A 27,191-nucleotide genomic window follows, 5' to 3' on the forward strand; every position below is an offset into this window, starting at 1 on the left:
AAGTTTGGGAAATATACAAGTTGGAACTAGTATCTTTAGCTTGTGCCTGTTAGTGTCACGCTTTTTTCTTTTTTTTTTTTTTTTTTTTTTTATAATGCACTCGATGAAATCAGCTTCGGGATAGAAGAATTAAGTACGGGCACACTGATCAAATGGAGGCTCACATGAAATAGCAACGATTTTATCTCCTGGGTCTTGAGCAATAGTGACCACTTCTAGCACTGTATCGGATCAGTACTTTCGGTATTCTGATTTTAGACGCTTTGTATTTTCAAAGTGATTTGACCTCAGTTACCACAATTGCTCCCGATGCCTGCGCTTCTCCAGTGCTCCAGAGACCGGGACAACGGACACACAATCACCCAGGGAGAATGGTCCACCAGTCCTCTCGTCGTTTGCCAAGCTTCCACGTTCTAGGCAGAGGACTCGGAAATAACTGCAGGGTTCTGCCCCTACTCTGCAGCAGATAGGGGGCGAACGTAACAATGCCGTGATTGTATCAATCCCAAAAGCAAGGAGCCTGCGGTGCTGGGGCAAACCCGCTGGGCGGCGGCTTGGCTGCACGACAAAGCCGCAGCCAGCGACGAAATCTGGAGCGAGCACGTCAGCCCCTCGGATGGCATCGCTTTCTGCCTTTAGGGTCTCTCCTCCTCAAACATCCGGACGCCAGCTCCCCGCGCCGCCGCCACCCTGCGGAGTCCGACCCACGGCGTCCGGGCTGTTGCCCGGCCTCCAGCCGCTCCCTCCGCCTCCATCTTCTCTGCGCGCCTGCGCGACCGGAAAATTCGCGAAGGTTCCTGAAGCGGAACCGGCCGTTTCCGGAAGCCGGCAGCCGCCCCAGCCGTCAGACCGGTCGTTGCGCCAGTGGGGTTGTAAGCGCATCCTCTTGCTAGTCTCTGTGTTTGAATCCGACCCGTAACGGTGGGGAAAGAAAATGGCCCTGCTGTGCTACAACCGGGGCTGCGGTCAGCGCTTCGACCCCGAGACCAACTCCGACGGTAAGAGGAACGCGCCGCCGGCCTTCCCTCCCGTGTCCACCTCACCCGGGGGGACGCCCTTGGCCCAAGGGCGACCCCGGGGTCCTCCCGCGAGCCGTTGCCGCGCTGCCCCCGTCCGGGTCCCTTCGGGCCGCCCTCTTAGCCCTACTGCGTGTGCGCGGGGCCGCTCGGCGACGGCATCCGACCCTCTCCCTGCAGCCACGCGGACCCACGGACCCACGTTCCCGGCCCCCACGTGTCTCCCGGTGGTCCGCTCGCTCGCGGATTCGCGTGCAGTTTGGAACATCTTTATCCCCCCGCCCCCACCCGTGTCTTTGGGGAAGCCAAAGTTAACCCGGTGCTACAGAGCTCGCTAAGCGGTTGGCGTGTGTGTGTGTGTGTGTGTGTGTGTGCGCGCGTGCCAGAGATGGGTGGGAGGGTTGGGTTGTGGGCGAGTTATTTTATTTAGTTCAGCTTGCCGTATTAGTATATTTTTCCGGAGTTTATTTCTGCCAAGTGTTGGCATAAAGTGGTTGTTCCTAGGTGTACAGTTAAGGATGTAAAGTGAAAGTTAGTGGCTGGACTAGGTGAACAGCCCATGAATTTGAATTTTGAGTGGCGATTGGGATAAAGTGAGTTGCTTTCTTGACTATTGTGGCAAGTGACACCACTTTGTCAAATTGAACTAGCGGTAATTGCATGCTTTCTATACCCCAGATGTTGGTCTGTCATTTATATCATCATCTCATTTAATCTTCAGGACACCCCTGCAAAGTATGTATTATTAGACCTATTTAATAGAGAAGCCGGGTTCAACATGGTAGCAGCATGGTTCCTGCATTATGAAGGGAATTAAAATCGAGGCCTTTGACACTCTTTTCCACCTCTGAGATGTCTGAAGCACTTACTTGGTGCACACGTGAATTGGTGACATATTTTAAAATAAAACTCTTGGCAGGATTCTATGGATAAAGTTAGAATCTAGTCTTTCAGTCTTGGTGTAATACTCATGTTACTGTCATGACAATTTCATGATTTTTTTTTAAAAAATGTGTAACGTTTTATTTTTTGAGAGCACGTGAGCGGACAAGGTGCAGTCAGAGAGGCAGACAAGAATCCAAAGCAGGCTCCAGGCTCTGAGCTGTCAGCATAGAGCTCTATGCGGGGCTCGAAGCCACGAATGAATGATCATGACTTGAACCTAAGTTGGATGCTCAACTGACTGAGCTACCCAGGAGCCCCAGCGTTTTTATGATATTAATATGTTACTCAAAGAGAAAATTGTGAGATTTCAGTGGATGACAAAATCGAGGAAAAAGAGGTTTTAAAATCAGTTGCTGTTGGCAGCATGCATAAAAAGTAAATTATCTTAGTATCTACACATTCTACTTTAATATTAAATGAAGAGGAAAGACTGATACTTTGTTGAGTGCGACTATAATGTTCCCAAATAAGTATATATATTTATAGAATGTTATATACGAGCCTGAAATTAAGGGGGAGATAAAGCCATTTTTTGGAAGTCAGCAGTGTGTGTGTGTGTGTGTGTGTGTGTGTGTGTGTAATGGTATAATGCCTAAAAAGGAGATGGGAGTGGAGGGGAGTGGGAAAATCAGAGTAGACACTCAAGCATTGTGTGGTCACCAGTACTAAATTCATCAGGAAGCGCCAGTAAGGTTTAGCTGCTTTAGCAAAATGGGGCTTAGAGACCAAGCAAGTTGCTTGATTTGAGTGGAAAGTTAAGAAAATGGAGATAGGAAGTAGAAGATAAGAGCTAATAAATAGCAAACTGTGGAGTTGATTAGGAGAAAGTTTTATAGAATGGGAGAGGTTTGACCTTTGTATTGACAAAAATAAAAAGCCTTCTAAGCTGGTACAAGGCTTTAGTTTGAAACACAAGCTAACTTAATGTTTAAAGGAGGCACAGTGTCTTTCACGTATTAAACACTTACTCTGTACAAAGCACCACTTCACGGTTTTTTACTTAAGCCATGTATGTAAACTGAACTGGCTGCTAAAGGGCAGAACTAGAATTTGAGCATTGGTCAGACCCAAGACCCAATACTTTCATTTCCTAAACTCTGAACTGCTACTATGTTGTTTTTACCCATGAAATTTAACTTTGAGCAAAACTGGTAAACCTGATAAAGGCTAGAGAGGCCAATGACCATCTGCTTGTTATTTACATTTGAAAGCAGTGATTTTCAGATTGTGTTCCTACTAGGTGTATGGTTAAGACCTGACTCACACCTGCTACCATTCTGCCCAAACTGACCATTATTATGATGAATGCCTCTTAATGTGTTATACGGTATGCATTTTATGCCACCATCTATATGTTTGGTACTTGAAAATACTCTGTTCTCTCTTTGCTTCTGTTCGTAACTTCATATCCCTCTGCTTATTCGTTTCTACTTTGAATCTCCTTTTTCAGCCCTTAATTCCACTACTACCCGTAATTAATAAACTATATTGGCTATTACTGTAGGGGTAGGAGGATTTCTGTAAGTACCAGGAATTAATCACTTTAAGGCAACACCAGGAATCAGAGGCTGTGGGCAATTGAAAGCTAAGCAGATAAGGAAAGGTGGGGGCAAAGTAGCCTTATAAGAAAATTGCACAGGTGTGGACCTGACCTGTTTTTTTCTAAGCTCATGGTTGTGTCTAGTCAGGAAATAATTGTTTATTATTATTATTATCTGACTTTTTAATGTAATACAGTATATTGCCATGTATAGTAAGCCCATTTTCATGAAAGAGTTAGTAGAAATTGATGGTGTAATGGAGGGGAGGGAAATACAGAATAACAATCAGTGACAACCCTGAAAATAGACTGTAGAACTTAAAACTTTTTTAAATGAAGTTTGTATCTAGATATTGACACCTGTCTAGGAAAGTTAAATTAGCAATCAGATATTGCTTCAGTTTTTAAAATTTTGAACTTGTCCTTCCAAAATATCTTTTTAGAGAATCTCTTCAGCAGTCTTTATGGATCAGTGCACATAAGCACACTTAAGTTTGATAGTGTTTTTGTAAATAGAATTGGAAGAGGACTGTCAAAATCTTGGAGCTTGAAGTTTTGGTATTAAACAAATTTAACTACAAAGATTAAAGGAATAGAATACAGTTTGTTATAGTTGCACTAGTCTGTAGTGCAACTTTTTATCTATAACTATCATACTCTTGAATTAGAATTTTAACTATTACTGTTTAAAAAAAAATTGTTTAACGTTTATTTATTTTTGAGAAACTGAGGGAGACAGAGCATGAGCCAGAGAGGGACAGAAAGAGAGACACGCACACACACAATCTGAAGCAGGCTCCGGGCTCCCACCTGTCAGCACAGAGCCTGGTGGATCTCAAACCCAGGAACTGTGTGTGTGACCTGAGCTGAAGTTTGATGCTTAACCGACTGAGCCACCACCCAGGCGCCCTGAACTGTTACTGTTTTAATACAGTATTATAGTAAGCACTGTGTGCCATGCATCTAACTTGAGCATTTTGTGAATTTTTAAGGAAAAGTAAAGTATTACCTGCATTTGGAAAAATGATTAAAATGTTAACACCTGAAGAAAATAATGATTCTTCTTCATTATAAAGTTATTTTTTTCCTTTCTTTCTTTGTTTTTGACCAGATGCTTGCACATACCACCCAGGTGTTCCAGTCTTCCATGATGCCTTAAAGGTAAGAACTTGGTATATTTCAGTGTCTTCATATTTGTATATTAAATTTTGAGGTGTAATACTAACTATTTTCTCATCTTTTTTCCTCAGCTCAGCTTGTGACTTTTTGCTTTCTTAATGACCATTTTGGGGTGCTTTAAGCAAGTCTAAAGGCAGAGACAGTAGGTGGTGGTCTTAAAGTCTTTCCCAAGTATAAAATTAGGTTCTTTTCATCCCAGCTCTCATTTTCTATACCCTTCATTTCTTCACTTTTCAATTTTGAGGGGAAGTGAAAGCAGTTGTACTGAATCTTAGTTTCTCAGTCTGTTGGGCAGCTGCTGTCTAATAAAGAGCAGCTCTGAATTTGAGGGAAGATTCTTAGCAGTAAAGGGTGCCAGTTGCAGGACAGACAGAGATATCAACTGTTTTCCACCTGTACTTTCTTGATGTTCTGGAGAATTAGATAATAGAATGTTGTTTGATCAGGTTTTTCTTGGTGGGTTTATTGATTTTTTAAAATTTATGTTAACATGGTACATTTATCTCCATAGATAACGTGTATCTCAAAAGAAAATGTTGCAGTGTGGCTGCCGTGGTTTTAGGTGTTGGTGTACTTTTGTTTTTAGGAACATAAACAGTCTTACGTGTTTAAATATTGTTGATGCCTTTTGAATTTTTTGAAGCTTATTTATTTGGAGGGTAGAGAGAGCGAGCAGAGCGAGAACACAGTGGGGGAGGGGCAGGCAGAGCATCCCAAGCAGGCTCCGCACTCCCAGTGCAGAGCCGGACGTGGCTCCAGCCCAGGAACTGTGAGATCATGACCTGAGCCTAAGTCAAGACTCCCACGCTTGACTGACTGAGCCACCCACGCGCCTGAATTTCTAATTATACCTTCCAGGGAGTAGGTGGACACTTTTGGTATTTAACTGTTAGATAGCCGAGTGTAAATAAACATGTAGCAAGTTTATGTCACTCTGGTTAGTTCTAAGAGAGGAAAACAGAATAGGGCAAGTTGAGACCTGAATCTTCCTTCTTACGTCTTTTTGGCCTCTTTGAAACTCTTTGGGGATGGAAACTGTGCTTCTGTGGAAATACTTTTGCAGAGGAGTGGGGGTATTTTATATGTTTACTGGACTGCCGTTTATTCTGTGTTACTTTTTCTTACTGTATGTTTTTCTCTTTCTTCTGCTATATTTTTCTATCTCCTAACCATAGACCTACTTCACTTCTGTTTTGGGCTTCCTATTTTCTCTCATTTAGTTCATTCGTTTGTGTCCTTAAATGTCATCTTTGTGCCAATGGCTTCTACAAAATATTTCCATTTATGTGTGTCATTTGCTCCTGCAAACCAGTTTTTAAAGTGAACTCTTATTCCAGAAATAGCCTCTCAACTTTGCTGTTCTTTTTTTTACTACCCAGCTGTTAATCTCCCTGTTGAATTAATCTTAATGATCTCACTTTGAAGTAATTTTGTTTCTCTCCTTCTCAATCCTACTGTTCATAAGAGCTCTATAAACATTTCTTGAAGACCTGAAATCCAAAGACTATTGGATTTCACAGCACAAATACATAAACCAGTGTAATGTCTACTGTTGCCGGCTTATTGGCAAATAAGAAGTTAGAAAGAACAGGGGCGCCTGGGTGGCGCAGTCGGTTAAGCGTCCGACTTCAGCCAGGTCACGATCTCACGGTCCGTGAGTTCGAGCCCCGCGTCAGGCTCTGGGCTGATGGCTCAGAGCCTGGAGCCTGTTTCAGATTCTGTGTCTCCCTCTCTCTCTGTCCCTCCCCCGTTCATGCTCTGTCTCTCTCTGTCCCAAAAATAAATAAACGTTGAAAAAAAAAATTAAAAAAAAAAAAAAAAAAGTAAGTTAGAAAGAACATTTTAATATTCAAATTAGAAGTGGCATAGACAAAGAAAAGAGACAATTTGTCTTAAGAAACAACCTTATACTTACATACTTAAATTTACCCTTCATTTTTTTTTTTTACTGGGGACTGTGATAGATCCCAGATTGATATTTGGGAACAGCTTGTCTATTTCATGTATGTATCCTGGTCTCCCCAGAATATCTGCTGTAAGTCTTTGTGCAAGACAATAAAGCTTTTTGTCGTGTAGAATGACTTTTCTGAAGACTATATTATCAATAGTAATTAAATTCTATATTTCAGCATTATAGTAGGTTTTCATCTATATTTCAATTCAGAGTAAAAGATAATTTCAAAATAAAGGAAAATTTGAATTATAGCATATTTAACATTTTCTTTAAAATAATTTTGGGGGTGCCTGGGTGGCTCAGTCAGTTAAGCATCCATCCCTTGATTTTGGCTCTGGTCATGATCTGTTTGTGGGATCGAGGCCCATGCGTGCAGCCTGCAGCACAGAAGCTACTTGGGATATTCTGTGTCTGTCTGTCTCCTCCTCTGCCCCTCCTCTGCTCGCACATGTGTGCTCACTCTCTTTCTCTCAAATAAATAAACTTTAAAAAAAAAAAAAAATCTTGTAAGTGTATAGTGTGGAAAAAATCCCTACCAAATTCTTCATACATTATCTTGAGAAAAGCAGTGAGGCCCAAATGGGTATGTGCAAATCCTAGCCCTTAGTATAATTTGAAACATACCACGTTTTGAAACTGCTGCATTTTTATTTTCTTATTCTCTGTACTACTTTGGAATTACGGATGACAGCTTAAAGCCATTTTTTGGTAAGCCACTTAGTATTTTGTTTAGAAATCACACACGGCATTAGAATTTCTGTGTATTTATGCTTGTCACTGAAAAGATCATTTAACCTTCAAAGACCTAACAATTCTTAGGCTGCTATGCTAATCAATCTATGGTGTTCTGAAAATAGACTGCTTATTGTTGGGAAACAGCTAGTGAGTTCTTTAGAAGCTGAATTGTGATAATCATCTCTATCTAACTTACCAGATTTTTAAAGTAAAGCACCTCACTTACTCTCCAGATCCTTTAAAATATATGATGTTTTTAGAAATTATAAAGTGTTTCTGTTCTAAAATTCAGTTACTAGTCTTGAAACCAGAAGCAGTTTTTGTTTCCCTATTTTAAGGTGTTTCCTTTTGTGATGATTCAAAACACAAATCACCTCTAACATTGGTTAATTAGGGTTTTTTTTAAATCAAAGACTAAAAATCGTTTCACTTGATTAGATAAATCATTTATAACACTTTACAACTGTGAAATCTATCTATGTGCCAGTCACTGTGAGATTCAAGGAGATAAGTACAAGTAGACCCTTTTAGTGGGTTGTGGTTCTGTGCAAATTCAATTTTAAGTTTTTTTTCTCATGTTTCATAGGGTTGGTCTTGCTGTAAGAGAAGAACAACTGATTTTTCTGATTTTTTAAGCATTGCAGTAAGTATTCATTTTTTTCCTAGATTATCTCCTGAGAACGTACATACAATGTGAAGCTCCACATTTGAGGAGTCTGATTTTTGGACACCTATTAAGTAGTCTGTTAACTTGCAGATAGAATCTTTCTTTTAAAGTGGAACTCACCTCCCTTGATAGCCTTTAAAATAAGGAATTCGTCTGTTTCAGAAATAAAAGTTTCAAGATACTAATTACCCACATGTCAATTTAGGTTTGTCCTTGGTGTTAGTGGTCTTTAAAGTACCTTAATAAAGAAGTGGTAGGTAACAATTTAAGGCATTTTTAGTGAGGAACAATATATTATTATCAAATCTAACATGCACCAAGATGTGCCATTTATTTTGTATGCCCTTAAGAAAGAAAACAAAAGCTGTTAATGAAATGACATGCCATTGAAGTTCTGTATGATTTTTAAGGATGTTACAATGCATGTATGACTCCATGGAATGTCAAAAAGGTCACTAGCATTTGTTGACAATTTACCACATGCCAGACTTGACAAATACTCTATTGTTTTACTTAATCCTCTCAAAAAATATCTTAAGTGGCATAATCTCCATTTTACTAGTGAGGAAACTGAGGTTTAAAAAGATTAACTTGCTCAAGGTCGCATGGGTAGTAAGTAGAAAAACAAGTTTATGCTATGTATATACTATAAATAGATAATCATGAAGCATAATTCAAAGGCTTCTTTTAAAATGCATTCAGATGTACATTAACAACTCAGGCAACAATAGATGTTGGTGAGGATGTGGAGAAAGAGGATTGCTTTCGCATTGTTGGTGGGAATGCAAGCTGGTGCAGCCACTCTGGAAAACAGTATGGAGGTTCCTCAAAAAATTAAAAATAGAGCTACCCTACGACCCAGCAATTGCACTGCTAGGCATTTATCCAAGGGATACAGGTGTGCTGTTTCAAAGGGACACATGCACCCCCATGTTTATAGCAGCACTATCATCAATGGCCAAAGTATGGAAAGAGCCCAAATGTCCATCGACGGATGAATGGATAAAGATGATGTGGTATATATATACAATGGAGTATTACTCAGCAATCAAAAAGAATGAAATCTTGCCATTTGCAACTACATGGATGGAACTGGAGGGTATTATGCTAAGTGAAATTAGAGAAAGACAAAAATCATATGACTTCACTCATATGAGGACTTTAAGAGATGAAACAGATGAACATACGGGAAGGGAAACAAAAATAATATAAAAACAGGGAGGGGGACAAAAGAGAAGAGAGTCCTAAATATGGAGAACAAACTGAGGGTTACGGGAGGGGTAGTGAGAGGGGGGATGGGCTAAATGGATAAGGGGCACTAAGGAATCTACTTCTGAAATCATTGTTGCACTTTATGCTAACTTATTTGGATGTAAATTAAAAAAAATAAATAAAACAATTAAAAAATAAAATAAAAAAACAATAAAAAATGCATTCAGATGTAATAATTGCAAATTTGGAGTTCTAGTTTTAGTTTCTTAAAATAAGTCTGTGTAATGAAAGTGGAGAAAGCATACAAGAGATTTTATTAATAAAGAATTGAAAACTAATTTGTCAGGGCATATGAAACCCATGATAAGCTAACTTTCATCTGTCACTAACAGGGCTGTACGAAAGGTAGGCATAATAGTGAGAAACCACCTGAGCCAGTCAAACCTGAAGTCAAGACTACTGAGAAGAAAGAACTTTCTGAATTGAAGCCTAAGTTTCAGGAGCATATCATTCAAGCCCCTAAACCAGTAGAAGCAATAAAAAGGCCAAGGTAAACTTTATACAGTTGTAATTTTTGTCACAATTAAATAATAGCGTTTGATGTCCATCAACTGATGAATGGATAAAGAAATTGTGGTTTATATACACAATGGAATACTACGTGGCAATGAGAAAAAATGAAATACGGCCTTTTGTAGCAACGTGGATGGAGCTGGAGAGTGTGATGCTAAGTGAAATAAGCCATACAGAGAAAGACAGATACCATATGGTTTCACTCTTATGTGGATCCTGAGAAACTTAACAGAAACCCATGGGGGAGGGGAAGGAAGAAGACAAAAAAAAAAAAAAAAAAGAGGTTAGAGTGGGAGGGAGCCAAAGCATAAGAGACTGTTAAAAACTGAGAACAAACTGAGGGTTGATGGGGGGTGGGAGGGAGGGCAGGGTGGGTGATGGGTATTGAGGAGGGCACCTTTTGGGATGAGCACTGGGTGTTGTATGGAAACCAATTTGACAGTAAATTTCATATATTAAAAAATAATAATAATAATAGCATTTGATCCTGGTATTTTATGATTTTATATAATATCATTTATAGCTCTTGTGTAGATCTGTTTGATGCTCCCTTAAGTATACTTTTCATTTTTATTCCCCTTTACTTTGAGGACATGTACACAGTAAATTTCCATCGCATATGTGTTCACTGTGTCGTCATAATTTTGTCCAGAGCAGAAGAGCCACACATCTTTCTTGTGACTTAACATGGCCTTTTCACTGTAGTATGGAGAAATTCTATAAAGAAATTGTTGTCTGGGAATCACTTTGGGTTGAAAAAGAACCTAGAGGCCTTCCTATCCATTCTTGTGCTGTTTTCTTGAAGAGCATCTAGGACATTCTTGACAGAAGGATATTTAGTTTCCTTTCAAATAATTCTAGAAAGAGGAATTTACTTTTATTATTGTAAAGCATTCCATTTTGTTATTGTGTATTCTTAATATTGAGCCAAATCCTGTCTCTTTAATTTGTCCATGCTTTGTTGCTTAGAGCAAGCCTAGTCACTCCTATTTTCAGATGCCTGAAAACTGATAATATTATTACTTACAAACTTTTTATTTATTTGATTTAGATGCAGATCTGTTAAAGTACTTTTAACATACCTCTTGCTTGTTTTGCAGTAGATTACACAAGTCCTTCGTAGTCACCTCGTCAGCTAAACTCAGTTGTACACGCTCACACACGTGTGTTGGCTAATGCTGTTACAGCAGGCCTTCTTAATGTTGCACTTGAGTGTTGTTTTAGAACCAAAATATGAGACTCAAAAAACATGATTCTGTGGCCTCAAATATGGCTCCAGTTGATATTTTTATTCACACCATGGATTTACTGTTTTTCATATTTTTTTTTCCTGATCTTACATTTAATTTAGGTAAATTTATGTAGAAATTTATAGCATATTGAATAATACTGGACCAAGATAAGAAGACTGAGAGACTTTGTGACAATTATTCATTTAACCAAACTACTTAGAATTATTATTCCATCTTCACCTTATTCATAATCATGAGAGAGTTTATCAAATACCTGGCTGACTGATTTGCCAGTTGAAAAAAATTATGAGAAAAAGACAATTTTGGCATGACTCATTCTTAAGTATCACAGTAGTGTCTACTGTAATTGACAGTATGAGTTAATATTTTCTTTAAATAATGGACTACTAATTTACTTAAGTAAGAGAAATTAAGTATTTTGTCCTAAATTCATTTGGTGATATTGTAGAAATTATGAGAATACAGGATTTTACATACTTTGGTAATACTTCTACATCTTACTTATAATAGTTGTTTTCAATAAGGATGTGGAATGCATAACCTAGCATTTCTATTTTTGTTGTTTTTGTAAATACTCTTAATACTTATTGAATGGCCTTAAATTGTACATACAACACTTAATCGTTATGAAGGGGCACTGTATTGATTTTTAATCCTACTAGAATTGTATATGAACATATAGATGTATATACCAGTGTCCACACTAAGTGAATTATCTCCACTGGTAGGAATATGGATTCACTTAGTACATACTTATTGCCTGTTAGGCTTATGCCCAACAATTTGCTTAGGTGTGGCATGTAAAAGTACTTCATGAACCCTTCTTGGCAAACTTGGAATCCTAGTCTTTATTTCCTTCCCATTAGGGATACTGATTAATAATTTACTGTGTTGGCAATAGCATGATTATTTGAGACTTAATATTTTAATATCAACTTTCCTGTTAAAATTTAGAAGTGTAGGTACACTATGGCAGTTATTTGTAAAATAGTATTTAATGTGAAAACCCTGATTCATGAGGCATTTGGCTTCTTTTTATAAATAGGCTCTTAGTGTATTTATTTTTAGTAAAAAAAAAACAAAAAAAAATGTTTTGGTACATCACTAATGGTAATAAAGTTTAAAAATTCTCCAGCCCAGATGAACCAATGACAAACTTGGAATTAAAAATATCTGCCTCCCTAAAACAAGCACTTGATAAACTTAAACTGTCATCAGGGAATGAAGAAAATAAAAAAGGTAAGATTTTATTTTATAATTTTTTTTTCTGTACAATTAACCAGTTATCTAGAAGATAAAAGAGACAGTGTAGTTCACTGAGTATAAATATGAAAGAAAAGGTAACATATTGTAGTAAAGAATTTATTTTGCTTTCTAAATACCAGTAATACCTCAGAATGAATTGGTTTATTCCATAATGTCTGTATTAAAATGAAAAATTTAATTAAAAATTTGTTTCTTCCATGATTCATCACTTTTTTAACAGTTAAATTTATTTTATAATTGTACATGTTTCATTGGGCATGATATAAAATATATTCAAATTTTTCTGACCTATACTCCATACCACGGGGGAAAGTAGTACCTTTTTCATGATTTCCCTTTCACGAGGTCAAGATGTTGGATGTTGTATTGCAGTATAGGATAGAAGCGTGTCATGTATTATTTGGGGACATAGGCAAAGCGTAATCACAATAGTTGATTTCTTCTTAGTTTTTTAAATATAATTACCTGAAAGGTCACCTAGAAAATAACTTAAAATTGTCTTAAAATAAGTGTTTTTTAAATTTAGATTATTTTTTCAAATCCTTATTTTATGAAAGAGGTTACTTAAGAATAACGCCAAAGTATCTATCTTAATGTTTCTAATTTGATTTTCTTTTCTTTGTTTTAGAAGAGGACAGTGATGAAATTAAGATTGGGACCTCATGTAAAAATGGAGGGTGTTCAAAGGTATATATTGTAAAATTTGTGTTGGGTCATGAAAGAAAAATTTTAATTTTCAAAGAAGAGAGTGCAGTTTACTGATTGAACAAACTTTCGGGTGCCTGTTATGTGTTGGTCGGTGTGCTTGGGCTAGGGCTGTGAACACGGATAAGAGACTCTGTCTCTGACAAACACCATATCTGATAGACTCATGGGAATAAGTCATTCTGATGCAGTCAGCATTTACTGAGCACAGTAAATGTGTGCCAGACATTGTTTTAGGGGCTAGAAATACAGTATTAAGTGAAGCAAAAATTTCTCCTGTTGTGGAGGTTATACTGTAATTTAGGGAGAAGGGTAACATGTAGGTAATTAAATATGAATTTAGGTAGATATGAAGAAAATACAGTGGACAAGGCAAGTAAAGGTATTAAATAAGGCTATTAGGAAAATCCTTTTGGAAGTGACACTAAATCAGAAATCTAAATAATGTAGCAGGTGAGTTATATAAACCTTGAAATTGATATGGGAGCAGTATATGTAGAGCTTTTAAAGCTTGGCTGTTCAAGGAATTATGAGAAAGGTCAGTGGGACTTAATGGTGTGAAAGGTAGGAGTAAGCGAGGTAGGCAAGATTATGGCAGTTTTTTTAGGGCATAATGATGGGTTTGGGCTTTTTTCTTCTTTTCTTTTTAAGCATAATGGGAAGCCATTGTCTATTTTAAGGAGGAATTTTAAAAAGATCTCTTTGGCTGATACGTGGTAAATATATTGGTGTAATAGGGGAATTGGCAGAAGGAAAACCAGCTAGGATGCATTTATAGAAGACCCGGCAGTGGGAGTGGAGAGTATTTTTTAGAAGTAGTTAAATGTGGGATGTACTCAAACATCCCAGTGAGAATTTTCCCCACCCCTCTGTGTAAAATTATGTGCCCTCCAACATCTCCACTCTCACTGCCCTTTTGTCTCCAGGGCACTAATGACCTTATAACATGCTACTTTTTTTGCATATGTATTTTACTTCTGATCTATCCCAGCTGACTTTCCCTTCCCTTCTCCTCTCATGTAAGGTTTATGAGAAAAGAATTTTGTTGTTGTTCTTTGCTGTATCTTGAATGCTTAGAACAGTGCCTGCCTGGCTCATGACAAATCACGCAGAATGAATACTATTTCAAAGTATTAGCAGGAATTGCTAATGAGCTTTAAATGAGGGGGACCTCGAGCTCCAGCAGCTAGGTGACTGGTGACACCATTAACCAAGAAGGAGAAAACATGATGAGGGGAGCAGGTTTGTAATTTTCCCTCATGTTAAGTTGGAGATCACCTTGCTTATTTAGGGATGGAAATGGAAACGTATTGACATATATGTAGGGTAGAAGTAGTAGATAAAAAAGAGTGAGTACTGGGGTGGGGGAGAGACAGTGGAAGTGGTAGGGTACTGCAGTAAGATGAGAGAGAAACATCTCAGTTGAATTTTGAAGAATGAGTGCCAGTCCTGTAAATGGACAAAAGGGAAAGTGTGTCTCAAGCAGAGGTGATAGCAGTTTCAGGAAACAATAAACAGTTAATAATCATGGTACAAAATTTGTTGGTGTGTTGAGGTTAAAAGAGAGACAGAGAGGCCAGAACTTTAAGGGCATTTACAGTTTACCATGCCCACAAGTGAGATCTTACTGTAGGTTACAGAGGCCATTAAAGAAACTTTCGATCTTTTTCACTGAAAAAATAACATTAAAAAGTAAGTAAGTTTATAGCTTGAGGGATTTTCACAAAACCGAGCCCCTCAGTATATCTTTTCCCAGCTATTATTTTCTCCCAAAAGTAACCACATCTTTCTATCAGTATAGTTTTGCCTATTTTTGAGCCTAATGTGAATAGAATTACAGACGAGGTGCTCTTGTGCCTGTCTTCCTTTGCTTCGTGAAATGTATGTTAGACTTCTCTTTGTTGGCATATAGCTGTGGTTTGTTCATTTTCATTGTTTTAAAATACGCTGTCGTGTGAATGTGCCGTTCAGCTTACCCTTTCTTTTGTCCTTTACATTTTTTGACTAATGCTGCTATGAACATTTTTGTGCCTGACTTTGTACATTTCTATTAGGTATATGACTAGAAAAGGAATTCCCTGATCATAGGGTATGCATATGTTCAGTTTTGACAGATATTTCCTCATAGTTTTCCAAGATAGTTGTATTTCCACACCTGCCGCAGTATATGAAGCTGATTGCATTTGTTCTACATCTTAGGAACGCTTTTTAATATCAGTCTTGTATTTTAGCTATTCTGGTTAGTGTGTAGTGTTCCCGTTGTGATTTTAATTTGCACTTTCCCGATAATGACGTTGAGTTCCTTTTTGTTTGTTAATTGGTCACTTGGATATCCTCTTTTGTGAAATGTCTGAAATCTTTATACCTATTTTTCTTTCTGTTAGTTGGCTTCGTCTTACTGATGTTAGGAATTCTTTTTTATTTTTCATTCAGAAGTACTTTGTTGGAGAGGGACACTATACATTTTCATGATCTTAATAATGGCTTTTGATAAAAAATCTTTTTAATTTTAATGAAATCCAATTTGTCCATTATTTTTGACTAGCACTTTTTGCGTTGTTTTTAAGAAATCTACTTACTTTAAAGCCGTGAATATTTCCTCATATGTAGAGGCGCATTTAAATGTACAAACCACCTGGAACTGGTAACTGTGCAAGGTATGAGGTAGATGACTGTAGATAAGAGAGTGATTCATGTTTTAATTAGATAGTAAATGAATTAGAACCTGTTAGTGTAGTCTCATTGTCTAAGATCTGCTGGTGATCATGAGGAAGGTTAGCAAATTAAACTGATAGGTATTTTCAAGCTAAATTGATAGGATTTTGTGATAGAAAACGTGGATGGAAGGAGAGGTTTTTGGTTTCTTTGTTTTTTTTGTTTTTGGTTTTGGTTTTTTTTTTGCTGCTTTGGGAGACTGGATATGGTGCCATGAAATAAGGTGGGAAGAAGAGTAGGAGTTGGGAGTAGCGGGGAGGAAAAGAAGGGGCAATAGTGGTAAGTTCAGAATCTAACATACTGTTTTATGTGCTTATGGAATATCTTTAGGAGATGTGCATTTTGTCAACCCAGTACTTTGGATTTACAAAAAGTAAATATACAGAATTTTATTTTCTGTACTTGTAGGTAGTTGCTATAAATACCAACGTAGAAAATATACTACTGGCTGCATCTGTGTTTTATTAACATAACTTTTTGTGAATTCATCTGTAGGGCCTTCACCTACAGCAGCAGTGGGGCCCGGATCTTCCAGACAAACCCTGGATATATTTATAGGTCTGCAGCTCATTTTACCCTTCCTAGGGATAAGAAATCAGCAAAACTCCTAGACCTTCCAGAATTGCTTATTAAGTCGTAATGTCCACACAGAGTTTCCTATACACATAAATCATGCCTTAACTATATTTCTGTTGGGAATACTAATTCCTTGGTTTCAGTATTGTTCTATAAACTTAAATACCTGAATATGCTTGAATGTGACCTCATACCTGAAAGTCTGAGAGCATCTTAATGTATCCCATTGCCTACTTTTTATTTGCCTTTTTCACAGGGAACTAAAACTTAACTATAGCCAAAAAGGAATTATTTTCCATTCCTTATTGGAATGGCCTGGGGTGAATTTATGAATGTTCTAGGTAATTGTTATTACTTGAGCATTTTCATAGTCCTTAGAGGTCACCAATACTTCAAATGTTTATGAAACATAACGTTGAGATACGAAGCTAATTTCTTCTTCTTTTTTCTCTTTTAGACATATCAAGGTCTGCAGAGTCTAGATGAAGTCTGTGTATATCATTCTGGAGTACCTATTTTTCATGAAGGGTAACTTAATACATGACTAATTAAAACTTTATGGTAGAGGTTAGAAAAGTTAGTATGCCTGTAAGCATTATTTGCCGTGCAGCATTATCAGGTTTTTTATTTACATTGTCAACATCTTTAGAGTCACCTAGAATGTGGATTTTGTCTTTTTACACATAAACTGAAACAATATTACAGTAAGTGGCCATTGTGATCCAAACCTCATGTTTTTCCTTATTTCCTTACTTTTCAGTGGGATACTCTGTTTGGGCCGAATAGTGTTTAGTTTGAAGAACTGTTCTGTGCACTACAGGACTCTGAGAATTTTGGCTCTGTGCCACAAAGACACCGGCATTGTGGCATCCAAGAAACCTCACACTTTCCATAGTCCTCAATTGAGAGCTAGCTCCCCTTCTGTATTATGCTGAAGTTTATAGACATGCAGTACTGTGTTAAAGTCTTCCACTCTTTTTCCATATTCTGGAAGACTCAAACCCAGAGCTTTACTGTAATTTTTATCTTTCTAGTCTCAAGTAAATAATAGTGGGTATCACCTACTTTAGGACTGACCATCACAGGTTGTGTAAACGTTAGTTTTTAGTTTGTTTGCATATTTTCACTTTCCTGGTTTATTAAAATGGGATTTAAAATCTTTGGTTATACCACTTTTTGGTAGCTCCATGAGGAAACTGGAATGTGAACAATTAGTGAAAAGCAGGTTTGGAATTTTCTGGTGGTTTTAAGCATCTTTAGTCAGGAGCTCCAAAATTGCTACAATAAATGGCATTCTGGTTTTAAAATGATTTTCTTCTGATAGTTTTAACTGTTTAGTACCTTAAACACTTTGTTAGAATACTAAACTTGCACATTTACTTATCTTTTAAATTCACACTGTCGCTGTACTACTTCTAGACTTAAGTAGCTGTAAGATTTTATTTCTGAAGTTTTTCTATGATAATTTAAAGGATGAAATACTGGAGCTGTTGTAGAAGAAAAACTTCAGATTTCAATACATTCTTAGCCCAGGAGGGCTGTACAACAGGGAAACACGTGTGGACTAAGAAGGATGCTGTAAGTAGCCTTTTCAAAATAACACATTGGGGTGTATTCATCTGAGTCATTTTAAAAAGATTAAAAATTACTCTGTCTTCAGATGTAAAAGAAAGTTTTTCTGTCTCATACAGTAAAGATTTCATATTCCTGAAAATTAAAGTTAATCTGAGTCAAGTGCCCAGAGCACCGCCCTTTGATCAAAGTAGCCATTATGTACAATGACACAAGCGTGCCAGTTTTTGTGAAATTTTAAAGCCTGCCAAAATTGAAGAATGTGTTTCTGTAATTCCATAGCCTGCTCCCACTTTTTGCTTTTCAAAAATCACTTTTAAGTTCATTTGAGTTACTGATCACTTAGACTTCTGATTCCCTTTTGGCCACTTAAAACTTCATTCAGCTATTTACAATGCAAAAACACTCCATCTAGTGGCCAAAGAGGAGGATGGCAAACTTGTTGGAATTGTCTTGAATGCCTCTGCTTGCTACAAGGTAATTTATCACAACAACAAAAAAAGCATTAGTTCCTACTTCCCTAGATAGCTTTATTAAAAGATTTAGGTTGTGCAAATTAAGTGTCTAAATCCCATTAAATTATAAGCAAGCAAACAATTTATTGCTCAGTAAGTATGTGTTGGCTGCTGTAATGTATTTTATAATGTATTAAATTAGTTTTATATGTTGTATTGGCACTAACAACCCCACTAACACAATCAGCCTTTTCATTATATGTGTCCTTTAACTTACAAAAAAATTGTAAATTTTCAGATTGTTTTAGGGATTTATTCATTCTCCATTTGAATATTCTGTAGTTTCTGATTTTTTTTTTTTTTTTTTTGGTAGTTTCTGATTTTTAATAACATATGCTTTGGAAGTGTAAATATATCCTTCAGGTTATAATGATTCGTCTGCCACAAAACTTCCAGGGATATTTTATTAGCAGAAAGACTTAGTAAAGTCTCTCTGTACTTTCCCCAAGGACCTAAATTTTAAAAGTTTTAGCTTGAAAACATAAAATGTTTTCTGTTATACGTAATATAGTTTTCATAATATAACCCTTGATGAAATAATGTTTTTGTTATTTTTTCATGCATACAGTTATCAAGTATTAAGTTAGTATAAGCTCTAGCTTAGGGCACAAAATGTAAATGCTATAAGTACTTTAAATTCAGTTAGCATAATTGTACCAAAACGTAAATACTACTTTTTCGACAGTAGTGTCTCACGGTTTCCTGCATTATGTGGCTATGTTGCTCTCATTTATAAAACAAATTACAATTTGTCTCTTTTTAAAATAGTCATTGATAAAGCACAGTGTTCTACTGGTAGGTAATAGTTACTTCCATAATAATAACCAAAACATTACTTTCACAAATCCCCACTTTTTTCTGCATGTTATTATGGGAGGAAAATAATTATTTGAAACAAGTAGCGGATAGTTGTAAGTAGTCAATTAGTTCCACTTGTAGAAATTGGAAATTCTAATTTGTAGTCAGATTCCAATTTATAGAAAATAAATGGAAGGCTTTTATGCATGAGGTTAAGATGTCTGGATTATTTCATTAAGCAAATGGTTTATTTTAGTCTTTGGAGAACGTTTTTATGACTGCTTAGTGGATTTCAGAAATGTTAAACTTGGATAAAGTTTAGTAGGAATTCTTAAGTTGTCTTTTTCAATGTATGTTAATGCTATGGTTCCAAAAGAAAAAAAAAAAGAATAAGCATGTTCTCCAGCTGTAAAACTGTAAAGATTCTTTGTATTGTGATAGATTTTATTGTTTAAGCTTTTGGGTGAGAACTTTAGAAGTTGCTTGCCCTTAAAAACACTAAGGGCTCAGTTGCACATAGTTATTTTTTCTCAGTTGTTTGGTCAGATTCCTCATTTTTAGAGGTCATATGACACATAATAAATTCATAAGGTTTTTCTTATATTACAGGGGAAAAAAGTCGTTCCATGTAGACATGACTGGCATCAGACTGGAGGTGAAGTCACCATTTCAGTATATGCTAAAAATTCACTTCCAGAACTTAGCCAAGTAGTAGCAAATAGTACATTGGTAAGTATACAAAATAATTTTGAGTAAAAATTGTCTCATATATTACTCTTTATTTTCATGTATTATAAAATCCATTATATATATTGTTGATTTTAAAACTTTTTAAATCTTTTCCATTTGAAAAAATAGTTTGAAATTACTGTCAGAAACTATTTTAAATGAAAATTTCTGCGTAAAAGAATTAGTTCTGAAACATTCTGAAAGTACTGTAGTACTTCAAGATTTATCATATAGTACCTAGTTTTCAATATGAAACTTTAATTTTTCTTTTCTGTGAATGGTTTCCTCAAATTAAAGAAAAAAATAACAATATTGGCAGTTTCTTAAATACCTTAACTGATTTATATCAAGGGGCACCTGGGTGGCTCAGTCGGTTAAGCATCCAACTTCGGCTCAGGTCATGATCTTGCGGTTTGTGAGTTTGATCCCCATGTCAGGCTCCATGCTAACAGCTCAGAGCCTGGAACCTGCTTCAGGTTCTGTGTCTCCCCCCTCTCTCTGCCCCTTCCATGTTCATGCTCTGTCTCTATCTTCAATAATAAATAAACATCAAAAAAATTTTTTTAAAGTGATTTATATCAGTATGTTACTTTTATAATCATTGGTTTAAATCCTATTCCTTCAACTTGGATTTGATCAGTTATTTAACTTTATTATTTTTCAGTTAAATGTGCATATTGTATTTGAAGGAGAGAAAGAATTTCATCAAAATGTGAAATTATGGGGTGTAAGTATTAAGGAATCCAGATTTTTTTTTTAATACTTTAAAATACCCATTGGTGCAGTAAAAAGGCAGTACTTTGGAAATCGTTGGTGTAAAGTAGGTGTATAACTTACCATTCATTCTTACTAAAAAGTTTAAATCTAAGTATATAAATGCCCTTAGAAGCTTGGAGTTTTGATTGTTAACATAGACAGGACCACTGCTTTCCTCTAAGACTTAAAAAGAACACATCCAGTAAAGAAGATATGGTATATATACATAATATATACCATGGAGTATTACTGGGCAATCAAAAGGAATGAAATCTTGCCATTTGCAGCTACGTGTATGGAACTAGAAGGTATTATGCTAAGTGAAATTAGTCAGAGAAAGACAAATATCATATGACTTCACTCATATGAGGACTTTAAGATACAAAACAGATGAACATAAGGGAAGGGAAGCAAAAATAATATAAAAACAAGGAAGGGGACAAAACATAAGAGACTCTTAAATACGGGAGAACAAACAGAGTTATTGGAGGGGTTGCGGAGGGGGGGGAGTGGGCTAAATGGGTAAGGGGCACTAAGGAATCTACTCCTGAAATCATTGTTGCACTATATGCTAACTAACTTGGATGTAAACTTAAAAAAATAAATTAAAAAAAAACAAAACATCCAGGCTTACCACAGCTATCTCTGCTCTGTCGCAGGTGATTGATGTAACACGAAGTTATGTAACTATGACTGCAACAAAGATTGAGATCACCATGAGAAAAGCTGAGCCTATGCAGTGGGCAAGCCTTGAACTGCCTGCAACCAAAAAGCAGGAAGAACAAAAAGAAGATTCAACAGAATGAGTTGACGGGGGAAAAAATGATTGCCTATTTCAGAATTCTTAGTATGTGGTAAAATGTTGGCTTGCTGCTGTAATCTTTGTTGTTGCTGTCGTTGTCGTCATTGTTGTTGAGTCTGGCATTTCAGGGTCAACGGTAGGTTCTTAAAAGCCAAAGTCAGGTTATCATTTTGTGCCTCCCATCTTTTTGAGTTACCTAAGGTTGATTATTCGTTTCTCCTCACTTGATAGAACTGTAGTTGTGTCCTGTACTTGAAAAGCTAGAAAACAGCACAGTTTCAGTATTTCTTGGTATGATGTTATGTTTAGCAGACAAGTGTAACGGAACATTTGTTTGGTTCACATCTGTTCCTATTATCCCATAATTAGTAAAGCCAAGATGGAATATCCGATTTTTAATTAGTTTTTTCCATGAGTTTGTGTTCCTATAATACTTGAAAATCTTTAAGGAAGACATGAAGCTCTGCATTGCCTTCTCGGGAAGGTTACTTGTTTTAGAAGGATTAATTCTGAGGTAGTGTAGTTTTACTAGTTAAAGAGGACATATATACATTGATTAACAAATTGGAATTTGTTTGTAACTAATTAAAACATCATATCAGTACCTTTATTACTTGCCAAGCGCTATATAATATAAATGTATCAGAAACATTATAAATAAGAGTAGAGAGGTATCAATTTGGTTAAAATTTGCTGTTAAGACCAAGCAATAATGTTAACCATCTCTTCTCTGATTTTTTTTATAAGGTCTTCGTATGGTGTTATGACTAAATTGTACTTGATTTGTAGCCTACACCCTCTTAAAATCTTTAATTAGTTACATGTAAAGAGAAATATATCTATAATTTTCCACCTCTGATGGAAAACTGTATCTATAAAACTGTAGACTTAAAGGCTTATGGAAATACATTAGAGTATCAAAAAACTAAATATTTAAGCTTTGCTTTATGAGAAATACCTATTACATGTTAAGTAAAGTAGCTTAATTCTTTTGGAGTTTTTTTAGGCTTTCATAAACAGCTTGACAATTCTAGGTGATACAATGTTGATTATATATTATACTTCATTAGATACAGGTATCACAGACTTAGATTGTTTATGCCAATTGAACCCATTAAAGGATAATTTACTTTTTGAGGCAGTGCAGAGTTCACCAAGAAAACTAAAATTAAGAAATGTTATGAAGGCCAGAACTTTGGCACAGTTTAAGCATTTTGGGTGTGAATTATGCTTATGTAGATTAAAATGATTATTTCCCAACCCCCTTGAGTGTTTTTCTTTTGTTCTTACAAAGAAAAATTTACAAAAGTACCGTTTTTGAAGTATAGGTTAATAGAGGGTTAGGATATCTTACTCCACTACCCTTAGCAAATAACTACTGAAGGTGGTTATGTAATTACTGAATGATTTAGCACTGTTACAAATAAAGACGAAAAATCTGGCAACCAGGCTTTCATGACACATGGTATTAATGAAATACCATGGCCAGAAATTTTTGACAGTACAGTTGAGACAAAAATAGAGCATATACAACTTGGGGTTGTATTTAAATTTTTTCAAATTATCTTTCATAATTTAGGAACTTGGGTTTATTTTGAAGACATGAAATCTTAATTATTAAAGGGAAAGGTTGATACTTGATTTGACTTGAGATAATGATTAATATACCTTTGTTAATGTTTTCTTCTTGAGGCTATTTTTCCCTAAACGATATCTTAATATGTTACATGCAATTGAGCTATTATTCAAAGCAAGTGGATTAGTCACCCAAGAGTTAGTTACAGAGTACTGATACTGTGTGCGTGTGTGTGTGTGTGTGTGTGTGTGTGTGTGTGTGTGTGTGTGTGAGAGAGAGAGGGAGGTGGGGGGGGGGGGTAGCTTATATAGTCTGGTTACATTAGTGACCATTCTATTTCCTTTCTTATTCGTATGAACATCTGATTTGTTACCCAAATAAAAATCTAAATGATATTTTTATCTTAGACTCATACATAAAGGAACACAGTTATAATTAAGTAGAATATGTTTTACTTTATCTGTCAAAAAATTTTATTGAGTTTATTTGTTTCTCTGGAAATACACTTTGTCTTTTGCAGCATTCAAAAAATTACTGTAGCAAAGCAGTCAAAACTATTATGCACTTGGTAACTAACAGTTAAACTCAACATGGGAGATAGTACTATTTTTCTTACTTAGCACATTTGCTAGTATAGAGATAGTAAGTTACTAAGAGTTGAGCTTTTATTTTTTTTAACTTCTTGAAAATAATTTTAGATTTATAGAAGAATTGCAAAAAAAGTATATAAGTTTTTATACCCTATATTAAGCTTCCCCTTATATTAAAATCTTACGTGACCATAGAACTTGTACAAAACTAAGAATTAGCCTTGGTACAATGCTATTACTTAAAGTAGAACATTAATTTTGACCGTCTTTTATTTAGTGGAACACTTGAAAGGGTACTTCTTAAAACCTATCCTAGTTTGTTTTGTGATCATTTTAGCCAGTAATTTATAAACCATTGTAAATATAAGTTGAAATCCTCTTACCATAGAGAAATGTTTATATAGGTCAGCTATGTAATTTCTTGTTGTACCCGTATACTGGCAAAGACTAATGATCAGTTTTATTATAATTTTATCCTAGAGTTTTTTTTTTTTTTCCTGGAGATTTTAATTCTTATATAACTTGTTTTTTTAGACAATTCTTTAACCATCTAAGGGTGAAGAGAATCTTAAAGAGTTCTTGCAAATATTTTAAGATGACTTTGGGTTATTGCTCTCACCCATTGCTTTTTAAAAAAGAAGTCAGCCATTCCACAACCCAAAAAGGCATACATGCATACACCCATAGTAAATTTTTAAAAGCTCATCAAGGAGTGCTGGTATCCGTTTAGGGCATTTGGGTATGTACTCTAACTTTCTTTTTAACGGCCATGTATTTTTAAGTTGTCAACGTAAACAGTTTGGTTCATTTCATAGCAAGTTATTTTGATCTGGCATTTATATTTGGTATTTTTATTCTTTGCCTTTTTCATAGTTCTATGGCGTCAGTTCTGAAATGCAAGCTAAGTCTAGTCTGTTTCTAGGTTTTGTTAATAGGGTTTCCCTCCATTTATTTTCATTGTTGGGTAGATAGGAAGTTGAATTTTTTTTTATTTTTTTAACCTGTTTCCTTACTGCTTAAGTATTTTACAACTTACGGAGTTGTTGCATGATTTGCCTTTTTTAATGTAGGTATAGATGCCTGGGGCTCTATATAGGTGGTATTATCTCTAAAGTACTGAGCTTGCTGTGTTTTTCTTCTGCATAGTTATTTTTCTTTAATTTTTTTTTTAATGTTTATTTTTGAAAGAGATACAGAGTGCGAGTGGGGGAGGGGTAGAGAGAGAGAGGGAGACACAGAATCCGAAGCAGGCTCCAGGCTCCGAGTTGTCAGCACAGAGCCCGACGAGGGGGCTCCAACTCAGGAACCCTGAGATCATGTCCTGAGCCAAAGTCAGACGCTTAACTGACTGAGCCACCCAGTTGCCTTGTTATTTTTGGTTTTTAAGTTTTTACGTAGTTCTCAGTTGTGAAGAATTCTTTCAAGAACAGTTTCTCTAAAGAGCATATTTTAATTAAATGCTAATTAATGACTTTTCTTAGTTTTTCAATTTAGTAGACCACTTTTAATGTCCATTAAAGTGAAATAAAACTTCCACCCTTAAACATGTTTGTTAATTAGAAATTGTGTCAAAATAATTTGATTTCCACTTCTTCTTGACAAAGCAGATATACTGTCCAAATGATTGAATTGTTAAATTATCTTTAAGACTTTCTTAATTGAAGTAAGATGACTATGAAGCCTGGAAGACGGGAACATCCCTGAACCTGTAGTACTTTCCTGTCGTCCCCCAAAAATGAGACTAGATGAGTGTAGTAGTATTAATGTTTTTAAAACACTGTGATCCTTTCCATCAGTTTGCAGTCCATATTTATTCATATTTTGTGTGATTAATTTGTTAATATCTGTAGCTTCTTATAGACTGAATATAACCTTGAGTATGTTTTGACCAACCATTATGTCTCCATTCCATTTTCTAGTACAGTGCTTGGCATATTGATTGGCTTTTGTAAGTATCAAGAAGCAATGCAGCATTTGTTATGGGCCAGTCACTTAATCCTAATGATAACTCTGTGAGGTAGGTTCTGTTATTATATTGCAGAGGAGGAAAGTGATTTATTGCAGAGGTGAAATAACTTGCCCTAAGTCAAAACTAGTGAGTTAGGGAGAGTAGAGATTTCAAGCTCAAGCAGCCTGGCTTTGTGTTCTGTGCTTGTCTTTTAACTATTCTGTGGGGCTTATGTGTGTCAGTTGTATTAATAGTTTCCATGAAACATTGGCACATAGCATGGAAAATTGGTAACACTGTGTTTGGTCACCAGAAACAGATGTTTAGCTACGTATGTTGTGTTAGAAGATAAGTTTATGAAATAAAACATGTAGTCCTTATGTCTGAGTGGTTTTAGTTTTAATAATAGCTGGATTAAAAACTTCTCATTTGTGATTTGACCACTGTTAGGTCTCTAGTTTCTCTCAGCAGCCTCCAAAGAATTTTCATAATCCTGTTTCAAAACAAGTTTCCATTGTTATTTTGAAAATGATATGTATCTTGTATGGAGCTTATAGATAGGAATGCATATCTGCGTGTTAGATAAAATGTGTAATGAAACAGCATCAAATTTGTCTTTTGTTTCCCCATTAGTATGAGACTTGCTTAAAGCAATTCTATAATTTAAAGTGTCTGTGACATAAGATACCTGTATAGGACAGACAGATAAGATTGTAAAGATAGGACAGATAGCAAGGGATCATTTGAAATTTTGACTTTCATCTTCTAGGCTAGGCCAGTGGCTATCAAAGTATCATTTCTAGACCCAGAGGATCACTGTATCTCGGAATCTGTTAGAAATCCAAATTCTTGGTCCTCACCCTCAGACCTACAAAATCAGAAACCTACTAAATGTGAAACTAGTTCCAGAAACTAGTACAAACCATAAAGTTTGTACTAGTAGCGTGGAAGTGTGATCAGGCTTGCCTTTTTTCCCTCTTACCAACTTATAATTTTTTAGAATTATTTTTTGTTTTAGAATAGTTTTGGATTTAGAGAAAAATTGTGAAGCTAGTACAGAGAGTTCCTATGTATTCCACACCCAGTTTTCCCTATAATTAACATCTTACATTAGTATGATAATATTGGTTAGAATTAAGAACCCATATTGATACGTTCTTATTAACTAAAGTCCATACTTTATTCAGATTTCCTTAATTTTTACCTAATGTCTTTCTCTGTTCCAGGATCCCATCTAGGATACCACATTACATTTAGTCGTCATGTCTTCTTGGGCTTCTCTTGGTTTTGACAGTTTCTCAGTCTTCCTTCAAAACCCTGACAGTTTTGAGGAGAACCTAGTGATAATGTATTTTGTAGAATAGCCCTCACTTGGGATCAGTCTGGTGATTTTCTTAGGGAACTGAATGTGTACTGAGAAGGAAAACCACAGATGTAAAGTGTCATTCTCATTGGTGATATCAAGGGTACATACTGTCAACATGTCTTAACATTTTGTTTATCTGGCTAAGGTTTTGTGGTTTTTTAACTGTAAAATTACTATTAATTCCTTTTTGTCCTTCAGAAGGA

The 27,191-nt window shown here is 36.0% G+C and overlaps 1 protein-coding gene across 1 annotated transcript; it reads left to right on the top strand.

Moving 5' to 3' along the window:
• The first annotated feature begins 798 nt into the window (after positions 1 to 798).
• On the top strand, positions 799 to 26,002 carry CHORDC1 (cysteine and histidine rich domain containing 1). The gene is made up of 11 exons (XM_058687510.1): positions 799 to 998; positions 4,613 to 4,662; positions 7,956 to 8,012; positions 9,641 to 9,798; positions 12,210 to 12,313; positions 12,969 to 13,027; positions 16,794 to 16,864; positions 17,809 to 17,914; positions 19,831 to 19,950; positions 20,615 to 20,677; positions 21,366 to 26,002. Exons 1-11 carry the CDS (start codon positions 935 to 937, stop codon positions 21,510 to 21,512), a joined length of 999 nt encoding a protein of 332 aa, XP_058543493.1. The 5' UTR covers positions 799 to 934; the 3' UTR covers positions 21,513 to 26,002.
• Positions 26,003 to 27,191: the final 1,189 nt, after the last annotated feature.

The sequence above is a fragment of the Neofelis nebulosa genome, chromosome 10 (assembly GCF_028018385.1).
Source record: "Neofelis nebulosa isolate mNeoNeb1 chromosome 10, mNeoNeb1.pri, whole genome shotgun sequence".
Taxonomy (NCBI): Eukaryota; Metazoa; Chordata; class Mammalia; order Carnivora; family Felidae; genus Neofelis; species Neofelis nebulosa.